The sequence below is a fragment of the Pleurodeles waltl genome, chromosome 7 (assembly GCF_031143425.1).
Source record: "Pleurodeles waltl isolate 20211129_DDA chromosome 7, aPleWal1.hap1.20221129, whole genome shotgun sequence".
In the NCBI taxonomy this organism is placed as follows: Eukaryota; Metazoa; Chordata; class Amphibia; order Caudata; family Salamandridae; genus Pleurodeles; species Pleurodeles waltl.
In genome coordinates this window covers 614,980,037-615,001,982 of record NC_090446.1, presented here as the reverse complement: position 1 = coordinate 615,001,982, position 21,946 = coordinate 614,980,037, and the positions used below count along the sequence as shown (strand labels likewise).

The 21,946-nt window shown below is 43.5% G+C and overlaps 1 protein-coding gene across 2 annotated transcripts in view; it reads left to right on the top strand.

Annotated features, from left to right (window-relative positions):
- The window catches only part of SIMC1 (SUMO interacting motifs containing 1), a 377,806-nt gene that overhangs the window by 212,150 nt on the left and 143,710 nt on the right, over positions 1-21,946 (top strand). For both annotated transcript variants that reach the window (XM_069244585.1, XM_069244586.1), the window contains exon 5: positions 5,906-6,081. In XM_069244585.1, coding sequence (XP_069100686.1) covers positions 5,906-6,081 — 176 coding nt within the window. The remainder of the gene's footprint in view (positions 1-5,905; positions 6,082-21,946) is intronic.

The following is a 21,946-nucleotide window of genomic DNA, read 5'->3' as shown; positions in this document are numbered from 1 at the left end:
CACCTTGAGCAAGGGTGTCACCAGCTGGTGACCTAGCAACACTTAACAATGTGTTGGTAAGAGGAGCAGCAAAGTTAAACATAACAATGTCTGCTTCTTCTACATCAACCTCGGTCATCATTGAATTACTACATCCTCCCTCTAGTTCCAGTGCTTCTTTATCCTACAGTGCAATTATTTCTAACACCTGTAACAATAACATCTTCTCCATCTAGGTTCTTGAATATATCTAAGCAACCTGACCAGGACCCTGTATTCCTTAGTTCAGAACCTCCATCAAATTCTATAATTGTACCTGCAGCAAGAAAGTCACACACAGTAGCACCTTCTTCCATACTACTGGACTACTCTGGGAAGGAAAATGTGTGGAACATCGGCTTCCACTGTGGAAGTGGCCACTGCTAATGCTCTTTTAGGGGGATTTGATCGATCCCCTGAGGCTCTCTCTAAAGGTTTACAGACAAACTCCCTAAAGAGGACCAACAAGACTTTCAGGAAGTTCTCAACGAGGGCATGGGGGCCTCAAACCAAAATAAGTGGCTCAGCAGCTGATAGATCACACCTGGCAATTCATGCCTACTGCCATGTTATTTGCGCTAACAGAATCCCATGGCTGAGACTAAAGGTTCTTAAGCCTGAAACGCAAGAAGGAATCCTGAGGGAATACACTCTTTGGAACTCACAGGGTTGACGAAATGTTGCATATGAAAACCGAATTAGACACTTTAAAAGCTGTAGGCTTAGAAAAAGACAAAGGAATATAGAAGGAGACACAGGTCCTATGACTGACTGACAATACTACCCCCAGAGAGCTCAAACCCCTCAGTGGTCTCATCACCAGCAAGAACAACAACAAAGGGAGTCTTACCACCTATGTAAAACCTCAAGAGGGAGAGGAGGACAACATCCCCAACCTGCAAAATCAGGAAAGACTCCTACAAAACAATGAGACATTTCTTCCTCCAGCTCTGTTAGTCACTCTGATGGGAAGAAGCATTTTTACACCATTTACTGAGTGGCTTCTTATAACTGCAGACAAATGGGGCTTGAATATTGTTTAGAATGTATATTCTCTCAGCGCCAGCCTCCCCCTACCCCCATCTGTAGCTCCAGTCAAACGATCGAGCTATCAACTTGACCTATCCTGAAACAAAGTCAATTTCATACTGTTAACAAATGCATCAGATGAGATTTCTCTTCATCAAAAAGGACTGGGAATTTATTCCCAGTACTTTCAGGTTTGAAAAAAAGGACCAAAAGGAGAATTCAAACCCACCCTCGACCTCTGAGTACTGAACAAGTACATAAGAAAAGAAAACAATTTAGGATGCTTGCATTACACCAGATCTACCCTCAACTACAATAAGGAGACTTAATGTGTGCAAGATCTTCAAGATGCCTATTATGGTAATACTAAACCATCAATTGTTCCTAAGAATCAGAGTAGGCTACAGACATTTTTAGTACAAAAGTCCTACCTTTTAGACTAAAATCAGCTCCTTGAACATGTATAAAATTTATGGCTGTTGTTGCAGCACATCCAAGGAAGCAAAACATATTTGTCTACTCTATCCTAGGGTACTCTTTAATAAAAGGAACACCTCTCAAGAGGAGACATTAAGGCATTTTCAAATATGCCTCAACACTCTGACCATATTGGCCCCCTTCACGGGTGAAGCTCAAGGTATGCACTATTCACCCATTGCAAAGAATACACAATGTGGGATCTGTAATAGATACCCTGTCTGTCAAAATGTATCCTTAAGCAGAAATACTATCATCAATGTAACTGAAATGCCACAATCTATTTGGCAAATGTAATTCAAACTAAATTGGAGGAAAGCTACTCTGAATTTGATTCTTGTTGAAATACTCATCCCTAAACCTTCCCAGTGATGGGAGAAACTGTGCTCCTCCCTTCACCGTGTTAGCGGCACTGTTGTCAAAGCCATCTTCTAAATCAAGTCAAGAAGCAAGCCATTACTGCCCAATGCCAGAAGGAGGACATCTAATCTTTATGAACTCACAAAGGACATTGATGATGTTGAACTTGCATTGTATCTAAGTCACTTTTCCTTATCCAGGATTGGTATAAATGCCACCAACCCGCCTCCTTTTTCATGAGGCTCACATGAACTTATCGGCACAGAATCTTATATTCTTTTTTTTTATTTTTTTTATCACATCCACATTATATTTGTGTACAATATGTTTCTTCAATAGTGAAGTTAACAGTGAGTATAAACATCAGAAACAGTAAAAAAAAATAAAGGAAAAAACACGCAATGGTACTTCAAATGTGTTCAGTAGAGTTGACATCTTAAAGAGACTTCAGTTTCCTGTTCCTTCAGGCCCGATTCCCTTTTCGACTATTCAGATCCTTGTCTCCCTTACTGGACCTATTCGTCACTTGACATAAAGAGGAGTCCTGCGTTGGGACACTCAACAACCATGTGGCCCATCCACCCATCCATCCACCCCCCCCCCCCCACCCCCACCCTTTAGCCACCCAGCAGTCATCAAGAGCCCAGGGCGGTCCCAGTTGATCTACCGGCTCCCTGGGTGTGTTCTTCGGTGCCGGAGGGGGCCGTGTTCTGTGACCATGCTCTTCCCCCGTCCTCTGCTTCTTTTTCTGTACACATGTTTTCTAGCAATGCAGCCCATGTTTCTCAGTCCTTCTTGGAGCTTGTCATCCCTGTGGCTAAACTTCCTCAGCAGTCGCTCACTTGTCTACATCCCTGCACCATAGGGTCATGGCGGGGGCCCTGACACCTAGCCACCCCATACCAACTCTTCTTTTATCTAAGTCTAACACTAGTTGCGTACATTTCCAACACATTTTACTCGCTCTAGGCTTCTTAATGATGCCAAGCAGGCACTCTTTGTGCCTCTCCTCAGTTGTCAGCACAGTCACCGCCCTCAGCCTCGCAATCACCCTGCAGCTTCGGGCACTCCCATGCCATGTGTAAGAAGGAGGCTGCCTCCCTTCCACAGCTGGGCCAATTCGCACCTCTGTCTGCATACATCCTGTTGCGCTTAACTGGCGTCGGGTAGGTGCGATGTGCAAAATTAAAATGCGTCACTTTTAATCTGGCGTTGCACGAGACTGCCTTAACCAGTGTGCAAGTCGTGTTCCATTCCTGATCTGTTAGGGATATCTTAAGATCCTCCCCGACGTCCTCCGTGCCACTGGGTCTCCCTAGGCGGTATCCTTCTTAAGTGGTTTTTCGATATGCGCCACAGTATGTCTCGCCAAGCCTGCAGTCAATAACATTTGTAAAGCTTCCGTCTGCCGGGGTGTTTTCAGGACGTCAGTCCAAATTCCCCACGCTGTACTTGCCACAGACATGTAGCGTCCATACCTCTTATTCCCTAGCAAAGGGAGGTTTAAACACTTAAGTGACCCCTCGTTCACACACACCTCTGCCACCTGACGAATTAGGTAAGGGTTGCCGGGCAGTACACGCTTGCCACGCATCAGTTTAGCCAGCAGGGAGTGCTTTCGATATGTGCCATGTAATAGCCGTGTCTTCCATTTGTCTTCTCCAGGGTCCCATTTTGCAGCATGTTGCAATTTGGACGCATAATTATCTAGCTCTAAATTCATGCGATCAATGCCACCCTCCAACTGGTCCCGCTTAAGCTGTAGTAGTGCTACCCTACTCCTCTTCCCCACCCACACAAGGGAAACCACTAAGCTACCTAACATCTTGAACCGGCTACATGTTAGGGTCTAAAGGGCATTGTGAATTACATACGAACAACTGGGTAAGAACAGCATCTTCGCCACCGTGACTCCCCCTGCCATGGACAGCGGTAGTGTGGGCCACAATTTGACTGACTTTGGCAGTCCGTTAACCAATGGTTCGAAACAGTAATGACGTTGAATCTCAATGGTATGTCTCACTATAATGCCGAGATAACTTAACAAGGTGGTTTCTCATTTCAAGCCCAAGGGGGGCAAATAGTTTCTGTGAGAGCCTGCCAGTGCGCCCAAGAGGGAACAACAATGATTTGTCTGTTAATACGCCTGACAGAGTCCACTGGGCAGATGAAACAAGACATCTGCATATAGGAATATCAGGTGCGTGAGCTTCCCCACCACCATACCATGTCCAGTCATATCTTTCTGAAGCTTTGCTGCTAGCTTCTCCATCGCTAGGGTGAAGAGCAGCGGTGAGAGTGAACATCACTACCGCGTGCACCTCCTTATGCTCCATTCTTCAGAAAGAAACCCCCACTGTGCACCCTTGCACTTGGCTCCATGTGCATTAATCTGACTGATGCACAAAAACCAGGGCCAAACCCCATGTTCCGGAGCACAAGCTCCAGATATTGCCATTCCACCATGCCAAACGCTTCCGTAATATCTGCCGAAACCAAATCATGTGCCCTGTCGCTGTATTGTACTGAATGCATCAAATGTGCAAGTCATTGCAGGTTCGGAGCTGTGCTCCTCTCCGGAATCAATCCGCACTGGTCCTCATGGTCCAGGGTTGCCACAAGACCCTTCACCCTTTCCACTAGAATCTTACACAGTACCTTCATATCAACATTAAGCATAGTGAGGGGGCCTTAATATGATGGGCTTGTTCTGTCTGCCTCAGGATTCGGGATCTTGCAAATAACTCCCTCCCTGAGCATGGGGGGGGGGTGGCGGATCTTCTGATGTTTCCACATTCTCCCTTTGGGTTTCCGCCAACTGATTTTCCAAGCCTCGTAGTTCACTTGGTAATTGTCTACACAGTCCACACACCTTACCAATGCCTTCCCCCAGACAACTGCCTTTAATGCCTCCCAGTCATTGCCTCTGCTACTCGTCGAACCCCAGGTGACTGTCAGGTACTCAGTGAGTTTCTTAGCCAGTGCTTGTCTAAACAACACATCTAGCAGGACGTCCGCCTGCAGCCGCCACCTTCTACACCTCCCTACCCCAGCAGTAGCAGAGAGTAGTCAGACAGAAACCTCCACAGGTAATCAATTGCATGTATGGCCATCCTTACCGCTGCGGTGTGCAGGGCCCGGTCCAGCCGGCTTAAGTTGCAGTGAAGCCACCCCACACACAGCAACCGGTGCACTATATTGTCAGTCACCATTGATTGCATCCGTCCTCTTATCTTAGGGGCATATACATTCAGATTAGTAAGATCCACACTGTCCAGCACTCCCTGCTCCAGGATGTAGCGACCCTAGGTGTCTGCCTCTAAGATTTTATATACATAAATGTTGGTTTTTTTGTTGTTACAGATTCTATTACATTTTATAATAGTACGTAGCAGGTAGTGAATCATCATAGCCTATACATCAGCAGATAATTCTGTTTATAGTGTTCACAAGACAGATAAAGTTATTCTCAATCATAATGTACCTTTGTTAGGTACCTGGAGAGTGAGTGAGTAATCATAACAGTTTTGTAATATGTTGCAGTGCTAGCCTGGGGTTGGTGTTGCCTAGGGAGATATTGTGTAGATGATCCAACCAGAGACCCCATATCTTCCTATACTTGTTTGCCTGATATATCACTTTTTCATTGTCTGTGCTTCTGTCCATTCCTCTCTTCCTTTCCCATATCTTTTCGAGTATTTACTGATATTCCCGCATTCCCAGTTGACATGGAGGAACTCTGTCCACTCTTCATTTTAAATTCTAAAGTTTGAGACTTGTACTAAATGTTTATCCCTCCAGCTGGGTCACGCATATCAGCCATGTATCCATTGTGAAGCTTTAAATGTAGAGTAGACGTGAAAGGAATTGCCCTAGATCATGTTTGTGAAATGTTTCAAACCACTAGAGAAATAAGCGCTAGCCTCCGCCCCAAACTTGTAGTTTTGCTGACACTGCAAATTCTCTTTGATTAGATGAATTTAGGACACAGCCTTAAGTCTAACGTGTTGGGTTTGTGCAGGACAAGGCGATACCTGGCTTAATTCAGGACAAGGAACTACCTGGCCACCTTCTCTTCCTACGCTACGTGCTTCAAACCCTGGAGGACGATTTCCAGACTAACCTTGTGAAAAGGTCACTGCAGAGCTCCATTGCCAAGACCATGTTGTCCTGCGACCTGCACTACAGCAACATAGGGTAAGAGAGAGGCCTCCAAGGACCATCGCAACGTTTTGCTGCCTCATAGGCTATTCATCTTTTATTAGTAATTTTACACTCACACCTCATTTGTGAAGCTGTGAGTAGTGAAGTTGACATTCTGTTTCAGAAGTGTTGCTTTGATCCAGGTATTTTTTGCTTTTCTTGTTTCTTCTTTTACATCAGAACATTCCTCTACTGTGGGATTGTGTCTCATGTCCCTGAAGAGTACAATATCTCCTTGTGCCTGCCTGCTCCACTGAGCCCTTTTTACAATATATTTCATTTTTTGAATTAGATAATCATTCAAATAAAAAAAAACATACTTTGTTGTTTTAAGAAATGCAACTAAAAAGGCAAATCAATTGTAAAGTGTCTTTTACAGAAAACACTAGTGCTTTTGCCATTTTCAAATGAAAAGCAAAGGGGACAACACAGAGCATCTAATATAGGCTGTACGTAGAACTCAAAAACTATAATACTTTTAGGTGTGCCTGAGGGCTGTACTGTCCAATTCAGTTTAGCAGTTTCTTTGGGTCACTGACTGATGAGTTGGTTATGTTTTTGCCGAAGGCTCTGTGATGATATATATATATATATTTTTTTTTTTCTTAAATGTTTTTTCTTATTCCCATGCTTCCAAGGGGTGGTTAAGAGACGGAGACACTCCTAGGTGGCAATTATGTTATTGGTCCTTTTTGATCTCTGTACAACTTTTGATATCATGGTACAGTGCCATATTGCTTCAAAGATACTGTAGAAGTTAGCGATCTGACCACGGGTTAGCTTTCCTGAATTCTGTGTGACTGAAATTAGCGGATACAAATGTGAACATCTTCAGTCACCTCAGTCCCCACAATTGTGCTCCCTCTTGGAGTACCAGAAGTATTGCCATCACCTAATTACTTCAATGTGTACTTCAAACCTCTCCTGAGTACCATCAACAAACGTTTCAATCCTATGCAAGTAATATTCAAAGTTAGTTAAAAGCAGGATACCTCAGATTTTTGCAGGGTGAAACTCATGTAGATTCACATAGAGGGCTTTCCTGTGGTCTAACTGGGCTGTACAGCAGTTAGGTCTTCAAGTATGTTTATTATTCTATAGAACTGTATTTCAATGAATCAAAACAACAATCAGGTTGCAGCTAGGAGCAATACCTCCCAGGAGGCATTGGTATGGGGAGGCTGTGTTGTAACATCAACCAGCAATGTAGATTGTAATGGTGCTCCTGAAACACTATGCCATATCATGTGCATTTCTAAAGACGTGCTCCCACTTGTGAAATACTAGCTGATGTTCCGTGCCATTAATAAAACATCCTGCAATGAGGTGATTGATTGCCGTCTTAACAAGTCCTCTTGGCAGTTGACAGTACAATTTTAGAATTCAAGGTATCAAAGAACTGAGTAAAGAAAAGGACTCCACCTTAGCTAATCACAACCACTGGACTGTAGTAATGGAATGACAATCTCTCTCTCTCTCTCTTTTTTTTTTTTTTAAATACTATTTTAGGTGTAGTCTGAGAGCATGTTTTAAGAAGTTATTTTATTAAAACCTAAGCACTTTCTCTTCGTGGCCCTACAAGTATGGGCAGTAACGGTAGGATTTTGTGTCTAGAAGCCCCCATTGCTTTACTAAAGGACACAAACTTTATTCTTTCACTTTATTTCCATTAGTTACATGCCGTAGGTGTTTTTATTTCTAATATTGACAGAGTGTTTGTAATGATTTTAATTAATTATTCTGTAAACATATCTATCTCTCTGTCTGTCTATCTTCCCTAAAGTTCAAAAGGTAAATATTTTAGTATCTCAACTCAGTAATTTCTTGATCTGGAAGGTTCTGTTTAAAATCTGTTTGAAGAGCTTGAACCACAAACTGACTGAGGAGACTGTGTTGTGGGCTGGCATAAGGTTGGAGCAACTATCCGCCCAAAAAGGATTCAAGGGGTGGGGCTCCATTGAGATATCCAGGCTTTGTGACGGTAGCCATATGAAAGCGTTCCACAAGATCCAAACTGTGTGTCATATGCCCAAGTCCCAATTTAACAGTTACTTACAGCTCAGACACGCACTGCACTTATTTAATGATGTCTTCCAGAATATTCCCAAATATGACCTCTTAAAAAATAAAATTCTTATGGCCCGATTAGGCAAAGGGGGAATTTCACAGATTTATAAATCTCTAGTGGTACATGCGCCTACGTCACTAACACCTCAGAGACGAATGGAAGGACCATGTGGGGGAACTGGACAAAGCCAACTGGAGAGACGCCTGAATGGCCCATCATACTTTGAAGATCTCTGCTAGACTCCACTTTATACAGTTTAAATACTTGAATCAGGCGTATGCCATGCTTCCTCTACATGCTTCAGGTGCAGCAGCTCGGTGGGTGACTTTTTTCATGTGGTATGGTTGTGTCCTGTGATTGAAGACTACTGGAGTGCTATACTAGATGTGTTGTCTGCTGGGGTGGGCATAATCGTTGCCAGAGATCCCAGAATCACCCTGCTGTGTATACTTGATGACCTGGGAGGACCCAGAAGGGACAGAATATTGTTTGGGGTCAGCACGCTGATTGCTAAAAGAGAGATTGCCCGAACCTGGACTACCTTGGCGGCCTCCTCGATTACGGCCTGGACTCGGGGCATAGACTGGTGTGGTAAATTAGAGGAAACCATTTACGAGGCCCGAGATTGCCCCGGCCAAAATGACAGAATGCGGAAAAAATGGTGGGACTATCGGGGTATGTCAAACAGATGATCTTAAAGAATCAAGCTGTTGTAATTGTAGATTTTGTGACTTTCCCAATCAGCGGGCACTATGAACTGATACTGATATACTGTAATGTGGTTATCTGCTCGGGACACGCAGCTGTTTTGTTGTTAATGTGTAAAACTGCAATAAAGTGTTTCTATTAAAAAATCTATTTGGAGTGGAGATGTTCAAAGTATTTGTTAACCCCCAGTCCATTGTTTTCCCCCCTCTCTTCTCCCCTTCACATACCATGGTATTATACATGGCAGAAAAACATTTGGTACAGGCAGCAGCACATCCCTACAGTTTCCTGTTATATGTTGGTCTCTAGTCCGTGGCATCACACGAAGAGACAGAGAGAGAGAGACAGAGATATTTATATTTATTCATTCTGGCCCTAACCTGTGACAAGGAGGGGGCACACCAAGTGTGCCCTCTTTGTGGGCAGTAGATTACTGTCCCTGTCCTGGCTATGGAGAATAAAGTGATGGAGGCAGTATACTATGCTTTTAGAAAGATCCACATTGTGACCATACATTATTCAGTTTCACAGAGAGTCAAGCATGCTTGCTCACTAGTTTAAAAGTCAGCTATTATGTGTATGCTCAGACTTCCGTGGGCATATTTTTTTTTTGTGTGTGTGTGAAGAGCGGATGCATGTAGTGTGTAACACATGTGGTCTGGACATCTTTGTATGAGTGAGCCTGAATAACAGAGGCAGGTGGGATCGATTTGATGAGTGTATTGTTCTTTTTGAGGGGGAAACCAAACCCATTAAGGATCAGCAAGGCCAATTATCCCCACCATGAGAGGCTAATTTCGTCAAAGGGATTGTTTCCCTTCCTGTAATGGTTGTAACACCCTATTGTATGTCAGATTCAGTAACAATGTGTGTTACCGGGCAACTCATGTTGTGACCCATTAAGGGTGTTCTGCATATGCTGTGCTTTATTCCACAATCTGGTGGCTAAGTTCAGACTTGCATCTGTTATTGTGAAGGTTTTTTACTTTGGCTATTGAGTGTAGACCGAGTTGAGGTGACTCATTATGACATTGGGTGTGAGCCCAAAGTGCCCCAACATGTGACCTCTAACATCACACCTGATGGAGATCCAGTGGCTCCTTATTCACAAAGAAGCACAATTCTGAATCCTCACCCACACTTTCAAGGCACTTCATAACACTGGCCCAGCATACCTTAACGATCGCAACTTCTTTCACAAACATTCCAGACACTTCCGCTCATCCGGACTCCTATTTGAACAAAAATCGTACATACTGAAAACCAGATCTGGTGATCAAGCCTTCTACTACATTGCTCTTAAAGCATAGAAAGGCCTGCCTCTGCACGTAAGAGCCGCCTCCTACTCACGTCTTGAATTCTGCAAGAAGCTGAAGACCTGACTTTCGAATAGTCCCAGTAAGCCCTAGGCATGCTTAGACTCGCACCTGCTCATCTTCAAGGTGATGGGGACAGTACAAAACTGCATAACGTAACCACCATTTCAGATTATTTTTTTCCACTGGTGTATTCATAAGCAAGGCAAATAATATCCAAATTATCGACGAAAAGTGGAAGAGTTGAGTTCCAAAAATCAACATGGATGATCGGAGACCACCAGCGTCTGACATCTACAGTAAATAGGGATGTCAATGAAACAGGTTTTTTTCTTTTTTGTGGCTTTCAACTAGGTTAGAAAATGACTGCTTTCCTTGTATCTCTTTGATGCCATTTTTGGAGTAGTCATGCTAAACACTGTTCAAAGTTTCTCCTAGTTGTCATGGTAAATTTGCTTCAGACGACAAGCATGAAGTATGAAAGTTTTGTCTTAAATAGAAATCATGCATCCTCCTCTTTAAAACTGGAAATGCTTCAAAAACAAAAAAAAGAGATAGAGAGAAAAGAGAGATTGACACATTGGGAGAAAGTGGAAGTATCAAACGAAACAATTAAGAAAGCCCAAAAAACATTCATCATCTGAGAGAAATTAGGTTTTCTGAAAATGAGCATTTTGTGGCCGCTGAAGAAGCCTAGGCGGAAATAGGTGTACTTCGTTATGGAATAGATTGAAGCCATATAGTATAGAAGTTCTCAAGCTGCTATAAGAGAAGTGAAGTGCATAAATAAGCTCCTGCAACACGTGGTTCCTAATACATAAAAATAAGTGGCATGCTATGTTTTTAAAGCATGCCTTCACACTGATTGCAGGCCTAAAAGCTATTACATTGTTTAGTCCCAAATATATTTTCCGTAATATAGTTGTAAGTGTGATTAAAAAATATTAATTTGTATATCTCCACCTGTGATAATGCTAGCAAAGTTCTTTACTTTCCTACTTATTTTTCAAAATCTGATTTAATAGTGAAAGCTGATGTTTGAAAAACTAAGTGGAAAAGTAACTTTGTAAAAATGTACTATAAGGTACCTGAGCCAAAACTGGTTTAAAACCAGTTCTGCTGCTCATAACACTTTCAGAACTGAAATACATATCCCTTATCTTGGAGAGTTACCACCTTTGGTTCAGAAGGCAGTGGCCTGCCTCTGAAGGAGTCTAGGAAGCACATGGTGATGTTAACTGCTTATCAGTTAGCATGGATTAGGTATTTTGCAGTGCACAAGGGTTCTGCCATATCGAAACAGGGTCTCCTGGGTATTTTTACAGAGAAAGAGAAAGTGCTGCAGAGGGACTTTTGGTGGGCTAAAAAAAATATTTAGGCTTGGATGGCAGAAATTCCCCTATCACTGGCAAGTTCACAGGATTAATCTGGCACTTCAGAGCATTCCCGAACCTGGGAAAACTCCACCCGAAGAAGAAGGTCCTGCTGGAGGAAGACTCACACAAGAACCAAATAAGTGCTAATTCTGCTGTCACTCATGGACTAGGAACTGCTCGCCAAGGGTCAGGTGGATGGTCTCCTGTTTGCTTGCTCCAGGGACTCAAACAGAAGGATTCCTGACACCAAGTAGGCCCAGCTGACCACATAGGACTGGAGAGCCCTGGTGCCTAGAAGCCTGCCTTGAGGAGATGATGGCTGTGGGACTGACCAGAAGGTACTTTCCCAGCAGTTTGAGGAAAGTGGGACTTAGTCATCTCTTCCACAAGAAGAGGACTAAAAGTGCTGAGGCTTGCTGAGGAAGGTTGTACCAAGACATGCAAGAAAATCAGGTTCATTCTGCTTTGAGCTTTTTGTCTTACTTAAAACTGGTTCAGCAAGCCATTGCTGTAAAGTTATCCATTCTTAAGGTCCGATGCCCAGTTACAGCCTCCTGCTTTGCTCTATTGGAGGTTTTTAACTTCCAAAATGACTAAGCCTGAAGGTGTAACCTTAGCAGCAAATCTGATCCGGGCAACCACAAACTGTTATTTTCATTGACGCTTTACTAATTTTAGGCACTTTTTGCCGTACAACTTTAAAAATTCTTAAATTCTAAAACCTCATATCTGTTTATCATAATCCTATTTTAATTATTTTGGTTGCTTTCCTCATTAGTTGTTCGCTACTTTTCTATATTGGTTTATTAATTTTATTGTGTTGTGTTCTTTACTTTAAAATTGTTTGTACTGCTTGAACTTAACATGCACTCCTGGGGTTTGCTTGGTGCTTGACACCTAGCTCATGGCTACCAGACTTTGATCAGAGATTCCCTTTGAACTCTGTTTTGATCTACCCAGATTGGGTTATCAAGTTAGTAAGCCCCACTCCCAACTAATAAATCAATTTGTGACATAGTTGAACTTCAATGGCGGGAAGATGAGGATTTAGATGGCAAGCTGTAGAAATGGATTCTCTTCAGTTAGAACCATAGCCTTCAAGAGCATTCTCTTCATATTACATAACATTATGTTGGGGAGATACAAACAGTGCACAGACAGAACAGGCAGACTCCTTTCATCTACTAAGGCTATATGGCTTTTAAAAAAAGCAACATTTACAAATTGCCAAGCATGATACAGCAAAATAGTGGGGTATTCTTAAAGCTATCAACCTCCAAGGCCGAAGCTCCACATACTGAAAAGAAATCTAAACCATCACCATCATACCCTGCATGTATAAAGGACACGTGAAACCTGACCCATGAACTGTGGCCACAGTGGAGAAAAGTTCCCTCCTTATAAAGGACATCCTCCAGATAAGACCAACAAGAAGTAGTAGGGGCAACAGTGGAAAGAGCAGTAGACATTTTAGTGGTTTGTAGCTAACTCATATGGACATTGGAAGCACAGTTGGAAGATTCTGAGAAGTTAATACCACATCTTTCCGAGGAATTAAAAAAGAGAGCACAGACATCCATAAAAGAGGCAAAGACCATTGCAAATACCTGTTTAAAATCATGCCTAGGACTCTGCAGAAACTGAAAGTGTACAAGCATCCACTGACAGACTTGCTTAGACATCACTACCAAAAGACTTCAGGCTTTACACCCAAAGTGGAAGCTACAATTAGCCTCTTAATAGTGAGGGTTTTTCTAAAGCACTGTCACCTTTAGGAAGTCTCCTAGTGTTAAGGATAAACAAGCTGGGATAACAAACCCCTTTGATTTTAATAGACTTGAATTTAATTTCCTACAAAGGAGAAGATGGTAGGTAATCAGAGGTCTAAGTGTGGGGCATCTCACAGAGATAGAGCCATAACCAAAAAGACTAGGGTGCTTAAAACAAGGTGTAAGAAGGATAAGTTTGTTTGAAAAACAAAGGGCTCTAGAAGGATTCTACTTTGTGATGTTTGTGGCAATGAAAAGTTGAAATAATACAGTCAAAAAAACTTGTGTATCAAGCATGGAACTTTGAAAGAAATACAAATTAGATAGGTAACCAAAGAATGGTGTGTAGTAATTGAGTCATATTACTTCTTTTAGGATTCCCTAAAACCAGTCAAGCTGCTCTGTTTTGAATAATCTGTAGACATTGCATGAAAGAGCATTCATAGCTAAGCAGACAGAGTTGAAGTCTAGCATTGAACCTATAAGGTCTGAGACCACTATTCAAAGGGAGCAGTATGGATATATCCAAGAGGCAGTGCATTTGGACTGAGCAGAATGGGACAAAAGAGACAATCTAGGATGCCACTTGGAGTCTGTTTTAATCCCCAGGCATTTTGACACTCGGGCAGTGGATGGGCAATCGCTGATAGATGGTGGACTTAAGGAATTGTTCCAGACTGTGATTGGTGACACCCTGTCACCTGTATCCCTGTTTTGTCCGGATTACGTTTTAGCCAATGTTTATCCATCCAGAGCTTTTACTTCTGCCGAACAGTTGTTAAACAAAAGCATTTGTTATGAACATTTATGAGTGAAAATCTCTTAAAAAAATAAAGGCCAACAATATGCTTGAAATAAGGTGCCGTGAATCATGAGGGATATTAAAAAAAGAGTGTGTCCAGTAATAGGAGGAAATTATGACAGCCATTTGCAACAGAGACAACATCACAACAACGTTGTTTTCAACACTTAGTACTATGGTAGTAATCCAATAATGAGAGACATCCCTTTCGAGGGAACAGTAGAGATTGTGCCAAAGTACCATAGCCCTTACAAAAAAACAAGCAAATGACTCTATCCTTCTCCACCCCATGCTCACTGAAATCGGGGCAAAACACCAGCAGGGGCAGAATTACGGATCAGTTTTCAGAATGACAGTCTATTATAATAGACAAATGAACGGTTAACAGAACAAAATAAAATAGGTTTATGGCTTCAAATTCATAAACAATCCTCCAACTATAAAACCCAAGAAATCAAGAAACAAAACTACAAGAAAATCCCTTTACGACTGCTAGAAGAAAAGGGATAACGTAAAAAAGATGCAGCAGAAGAAGAACCTAGAAAAGTGGGTGTTCTGGTGTACATTGTAATCCCGCAAGCAAGGCTCAATACAAAGGCCATTATTGGACTTGCGATACCTAAACACATTTGTAAGGACACAAAAATCTCAAATGACAACTTTACAAGGTGTGATACCACTACCAGAGAAAGATGTCTTTCTGCTGATTTTCAGCCTCAAAGATGTGTCCTTCCAAATGCCAATATATCCAGCACACACGTTATTCCAGGTTCCTAATGTTTGAAATATATTATTAGTTCAATGCATTACCGTTTGGAAAAAAATATGCCTCAAGATTGTTTCCAAAATGTTTGAACAGTGCTGGCAGCGTACCTGAGATGGAAGGACATTCCCTTATATCCATACCTAGATAATCCGCTAGTAAAATTGAACATATTCTTACAGTGCCAAAAAAGGAATTTAAAATGTGGTGAATCTAATTTCAAACTGAAATATTCTCCAAACTAAAAAAAAAAAAAAAAAGTGAAAACTTTCTTAAGAGCACATCTGAATAGCAAAATAGCATTAGCATAGCAAACCCAAAGCACAGGTGTTATGAGTTATAGAACCAACCTCTCCTTTGCCAGACGTTTCAATCCCGGACAGTGATCTCATGGCACTGAAATTTCAGATACAGAGTCGAGTTGTGCAAATGACAGTACAACAGTCAGAACTGGCTCAAGACATTTGGTGATGAGCAGTAGAAAGAAACCTCATTCGTGTAGCCCCTCATGGTCCAGGACAAGAAACAGTGGGAGCAGGGTCCTTAAGCAGACAGCTAGGCATCTCACATAAATAGCACTCCTGAAGAAGCCCTTTGCCGACCCCAGCAAACTAAAAATTTACCGCCCCATCTCTCTGCTCCCGTACCGCATCAAAGTCCTGGAGAAGGATATTAACCTCCAGCTCACAGAACATCTGGAAAGAAAGAACTTGCTCAACAACTCCCAATCTAGCTTCTGGGCCAACCACAGCACTGAAACAGCCTTAGTAGCGGCCACAGATGACATTGGGAGACTTCCTCGACCATGGAGAGACAGCAGCCCTGATCCTCCTCGACATAGCAGCTTTCAATCCTGTATCTCACCACACCCTCATCAACAGGCTCAACAGCTTTGGCATCCAGGGAAACACCTTCAAGTGGATCGCTTCCTTCCTCACAGGAAGATCAAAAAGGATCTGCCTAACGCCCTTCACCTCAGAAACTAAGAACATCTTCTGTGGCGTATGCAAGGGTTCTTCCCTTAGCCCAACTCTCTTCAAAACCTACATGACCCCTCACACGGACATCGTCAGATCCCACGGAGATGACACACAACTCATCCTCTCGCTCACCGAAGACCCCTCCACCACCAGAACAAATTTCTACAATGCCATGACCAGTGTTGCAGACATGATTAGAACCAACTGCCTCAAGCTAAACTCTGAGAAAACTGAAGTGCGGATCTTCAGGAAAAACAACCTCATATGGTACAACAGCTGGTGGCCATCCCACCCCAACAGACTATGCACACAACCTCGGCTTCATCCTCGACAGTGACCTGACCATGAAGCGCCAAATCAACACATTCTCCTCATCCTGCTTCCACATCATCTGCATGCTTCACAGAATCTTCAGATAGATCCCCTCTGACACCAGGAAGACCATCACCTAGGCCCTCGTCACAAGCTGACTTGACTACAGCAATGCACTCTGTGCTGGCATCTCCACCCAATGCCTCAAGAGGCTTCAGATCCTACGGAGTGTTGCCGCCAGACTCATCCTAAACCTCCCTAAACAAACCCACATCCCCACCCCACCTAAGGAACCTTCACTGGCTCCCCATCCAGAATACATGCCATTTCAAGATCTTCACTTATGCCTACACAACCAGGGACCTACTTACATCAATCACCATGTTAACTTCCACAGACCCTCAAGATTCCTGTGCTCCGCCTCCCTGGCCCTCGCCCACGTCCCTCCCATTCATCGCAGCCCCACATCCAAGGCTGGGAACAACCTGCCCCTCCACCTTCGAACCTTGCCCTCCCTGACGGACTTCAAGAAGACGCTTAGGACGTGGCTCTTCAACTCAATCCGTGCAACCACAGTGCCCAGGCACCCTCAGGGGTGACAGTGTTGCGCTATACAAATATGTATGGATTGATTGATTGATTCCTTTATCAGCTATTCCTCCTCCACAGCAGTTACCACTATCCCCTCCACTGCCTCCCGGAGAATCACCCAGAGTAGCCCATAAGCCAACGGTTCCACCAACTCCTGAAGATTGCACCTCAGGCAACTAAACTAGTTTCTGAAGAAGCAATCTATATGAAGGGTAATCCTACAAAAAGTCACCTTCTTATGAGGCATAACCTGCCTGGATTTCAGGATGTGCATTTCCACATACCCGTTCATTGAAGACGAAAAATAATATCTGTGATTCCCGGTAGCAGGGCAGCATTTTCAATTCAAAGTGCTTCATTTTGCGCTCAAATAAGCCCCTATAATTTTTACCTAATGCCTTGCCCCAGTAGCTGCCTTCCTCCAATGGGAAGGTCATCAGGTGTTCCCATACTTCAATGGTTGGCTTGACAAGGCTTCATCAAGGGAAGAGGCCAGAAGGTCTACAGTGGCCTATATGAAGCTGTTCAAGAGACTATGCCTCACGTTGAACAAGGAACAATATTATTTGGAGCCTCAAACAAGAATTTAGTTCTTGGGTGCATTACTTGACATGCAACTGCGAAAGGCTTTCCCTTCTCAGGAAAGGGCAAAGTTGTAAATTGTGGCAATAAATATCTCTACAAAACAGTCAATAACAGCCAGACAGTACACATCCTTACTGGGACTAATGGCGTCATGCTTAGGCCTTGTTCCTTCTTGCAGACTCCGCATGAGGCCTGTTAAGCAAGAACTAGCTTCACAGTGGAAGCAAGTCGAGGGATCTTGGGAGGATATGATATAAGTAATCACAAGGAGGCTCAAACAGGCATTGCTGTGGTGGCTGCTTCAAGCTAATCTAAATGCAGGACTGTCTTTCCTACCTATGTCAAACAGGATTATACTTACAACAGATGTATCCATGGATGGATGGCAGATCACCTGTGGGAACTCACAACCTGAGGCCAATGGCCAGATACGAAAAGTCACATCATATCATTGCGCTGGAACTACATGCCATTCGACTAGGCCTGCAGGCATTCTTCCTAGGTAATAGTTCAGCCAGTCTTGGTCAGAACGAACAACACACCATCCATGTTCTATATAGCCCAGCAAGGAGAAACTTGATCCTAAACCTTTTCAAAAGTGGCTCAACAATTCTGGAATTGGGCCATTTCTCACAAGGTCGACATCTCTGTGGAACACTTGCCAGGAGGCAGATAATCAGGAGGATGCACTCAGCCAGCAAATATCAGCTTGGTACGAGTGGTAGCTAGAATAGAAGCAGGTGGATTACATTTTCGATCACTGGGGTCACCCCACAATCAACCTGTTTGCCGCTCCAAACAACAGGAAATGCCCTTGCTTCGCAAGGAGGTTCTGACATATAGGAACGATGGGCAATGCCCTTTCAATCAGTTGGTCCAAGATATTTGCCTATGCTTTTTGTCCTTGTCCCCTGATCGGCAGGGTGCTGAAAAAGGCAAGGATAGACCACTGCATTATAATTCTCATTGCTGCAGCGTGTCCATTCCAATATTTGCCAATATTGGTACAGTGAGCTGCTGTAGATATCAACACATCTAGCTATTCCTCTGATGGTGCATCCCAGGATTCTGTACAGGCATCACAGTGTGAATCTTCATCACAATCCCAAGTCTTTGAACTTGACAGCATGGTACCTGACCACTTAGAGTTTGGCCATTTGGATCTGTCGCAACAATGTGGAAACAGTTTGGCTCGAGCTCCAGCAAACACAAAGACCTACAAAGCCAAGTGTAAGCTTTTCTGTATATGCTGCTTGATTACTGGTTGTCATCATCCACTAAAATAAAACCTTATCACATTTCCTATTTGATGATCCTAGTGAACAGTGGGCATAGAAACTCTTCAGCCAGGGTCCATCTGGCTGCAGTTTCAGGATTATGGGGAACTGAGAAGTCAAGTCAACATCTTCTCTGTTCTCTCAAAGTCTCATAAAACATTTAATTGGAGGGCTTTTTAGAGCTTTTCCTCCTCTTCAACATCCACAACTTCCAAGGAAACTTCATAGTCTGCCCAGTCAGTCGATGCTGCATCCTTTCGAACCAATACATAAGGCACAATTAAAATTTGTCTCATGGAAGACAGTGCTTCTACTAGCATCTGCAAGGAGAGTGAGCGAGATGCAAGCATTACCTTCAAGGAATCTTTCCTTAGGTCTGCAAAGTATAATGTTATCTTGAGAACCAGTTCCAAGTTTGTACCTAAGGTTCTTACTGAATTTCATTTGTATGAACCAGTTATTCTTCAACCTTTCTTCCCAACTCTATCAATGTCAGTAGAAAGATTTTTACATTATTTGGACCTGTTTAGATGTCTCAGGTTCTACATAAACAAAACAAAGGACATACATACTTCAGACCAGTTGATTGTGTCTTTTGGACAACCAAGACCAGGATGTCCCTTGTCCAAGAAGCTGGTCTGGTCTCGGCCTGCATTTCCTTCTGTCATGCCAAGTTCAAGTGCCCACTCCAAGCGAGAATGAGGGTGCATTCAACTAGGCGCATGGCATCCACTGTGGCACTCTATGTGGAAGTGTCCTTGAAAGAAATCTGCGAAGCACTACTGGGTAGACGTGGACGCAGAAGCTGACACCGCTTTGGGTGGAACAGGGAGTCCTGAGAAACATGTTTCGGCAAAGGTGAGCCTGCTTCCTGCATTTGTTTTGTATTATATTGTGTACTGCTTGCTATTCTGATTCAAGCATGTGAAAATATAAAAGATCAAATGTTGGAGAAGAAATTAGTTGTTTACCTGTAACTCCGGTTCTCCAACATTGATATCTTCTATATATTCACATGCAACCCTCCCTCCTGCCCGGTCCAAGGCTCATCTGATTTTATTCTCACACTTATGCTTTGGAATCTGAGCTATGATTGCCTCTAATGGGAGTAGAAGAACATAAGCTTCCACTTCATTGACTGAAGTTTGGGTGCTTTCAAATGAGGTGGGTGTGCTACCAAATATACAATGTTTCAGGCCTGTGGCCATTTTACACTGTATACTGTAAGTTGTATATTTTACATTTAGTACTGCTGTTTTAATGTACCTGGTGATGGGAAATGATTCAAGCATCTGACTATATAAAACATATCAATATTGAAGAACTGGAGTTGGAGGTAAATAACTAATTTCTTCCTCTTCCTAAGCAAGGTGACTTCTGGACCTCCTGTTCATCATTTAGAGGTGGAGAAGGAAGGTGATGTGAATAAATGCACAAACTCTCTTATCATATATAATTGAATCCAGCTGCAATTTCCATACCTTCTGCATGACAAAGAGGATGAAGGGAAGGGGACAGAAGAGGATGAGGGAAACTTGCCCTATTATTGGAAATAGTTTCAGGAGGCAAAGAAGGTAGAATGGGACTTGTGGTATCACCTAAGACAGTACCAGGATGACAGATTTCATTAGTATAAATATAGCATGCAATTTTAAGATGGAGGTTAATGCCTACTTTATCATGGTTATTATGTTACTCCAGAGTATAATAATCAGTCCATGCCATCAAAGCCGCTGCCTCCATCCCCAACAACTCCAGCATATCTTTTTAGTTACGTGCCAGCCTACCATCAGCACAATGAGGTGGAAAACAATACAGAGGAAGCTGGAGAGGGCCCAGTGTAAGAAGAATAGGATGAATAGTGCAACTATATTGTTCAACTTATAGGCCAGAAAACACTACGTTCGATGGCATCTGTCGCTGTAGATACACATGGTCTGCATAGCTCGCCATCTGGTGTTGGGTCGGAGTGTTACAAGTTGTTTTTCTTCGAAGAAGTGTTTTTGAGTCACTGTACCGAGTGACTCCTCCTTCTGTGCTCATTGCGCATGGGCGTCGACTCCATCTTCGATTGTTTTCTTTCCGCCATCGGGTTCGGACGTGTTCCTGTCGCTCCGAGTTTCGGAACGGAAAGATAGCTGAAAACGGAAGATTTTCTACGGTATCGTTGCGATCCGGTTCGAGATAAACACATACGACGACGCATTGAACATCGAAGCGCTTCGGTGCCCTTCGGGGTAGATTTCGGCACACCGTCGGGGCCTAGTCGGCCCGACCGCGTGGAGAACAACGCCGATGGAACGGACCCCGTTTCGATTCTGCCCTGAATGCCACAACAAATATCCCTATACGGACCAACACTCGGTCTGTAACCTGTGCCTGTCACCCGAGCACAGCGAAGAATCCTGTGAGGCCTGTCGGGCGTTCCGGTCCCGAAAAACTCTGCGCGACCGTCGAGCGAGAAGACTGCAGATGGCGTCCACGCCAAAGGAGCATCGACAGTTCGAGACAGAAGAGGAACAGGAGGAATCCTTTTCCATCCAGGATTCAGACTCCGACGAACTCGACAATACAAAAACTGTGAGTAAGACGTCGAGATCAGAAATTAAAAAAGGCAAAAAGGCCCAGGGGACGCCACTGCCAACCGGCCATGGCTCAACCCAAATTCACGGTGACCAACAATCGGCACCGAAAAAGGCCCATTCAGTGTCGAGATCGTCCGACTCCGGTCGAGACACCGGCACGCAGCCTCCTCGGGACCGAGAGAGTGCTAAAGAGAAGCATCGACACCGAGAGTTCGGTGTCGACACGGATCGACGCCGAGACAGTGGCGCCGAAGACCATAGAGGCCAAGATTTTTCGGCACAAAAGAAAAGGAAGGTTACCTCGGAGCCGAAAAAACAAACAACAGGGTTTTCGGAGCCGAAAAAAGCACCAACAGACCCAGTTTCAGGCTCCTATACTGAAGAACTTTCTATGTCTTCACAAATGAAAAGACACAGATTCGAACAAGAACTGCAATCCACTGAAGTGGATCACACGCAAAAGCGTATTTTTATTCAGCAGGGGACAGGGAAGATCAGTACCCTTCCACCTGTCAAAAGAAAGAGAACACTTCAGTTTGTAGCACGAGAGGCTCCTCAGCAACAAACAGCAAAGACGGTAACACCTCCTCCCTCGCCTCCACATGTAACTCCGGCTTCGCCAACTTACACCCCGTCACATTCGCCAGCTCACACCGCCATGAGCCACGACGACCAAGATCAAGACGCGTGGGACTTGTACGATGCACCAGTGTCTGATAACAGCCCA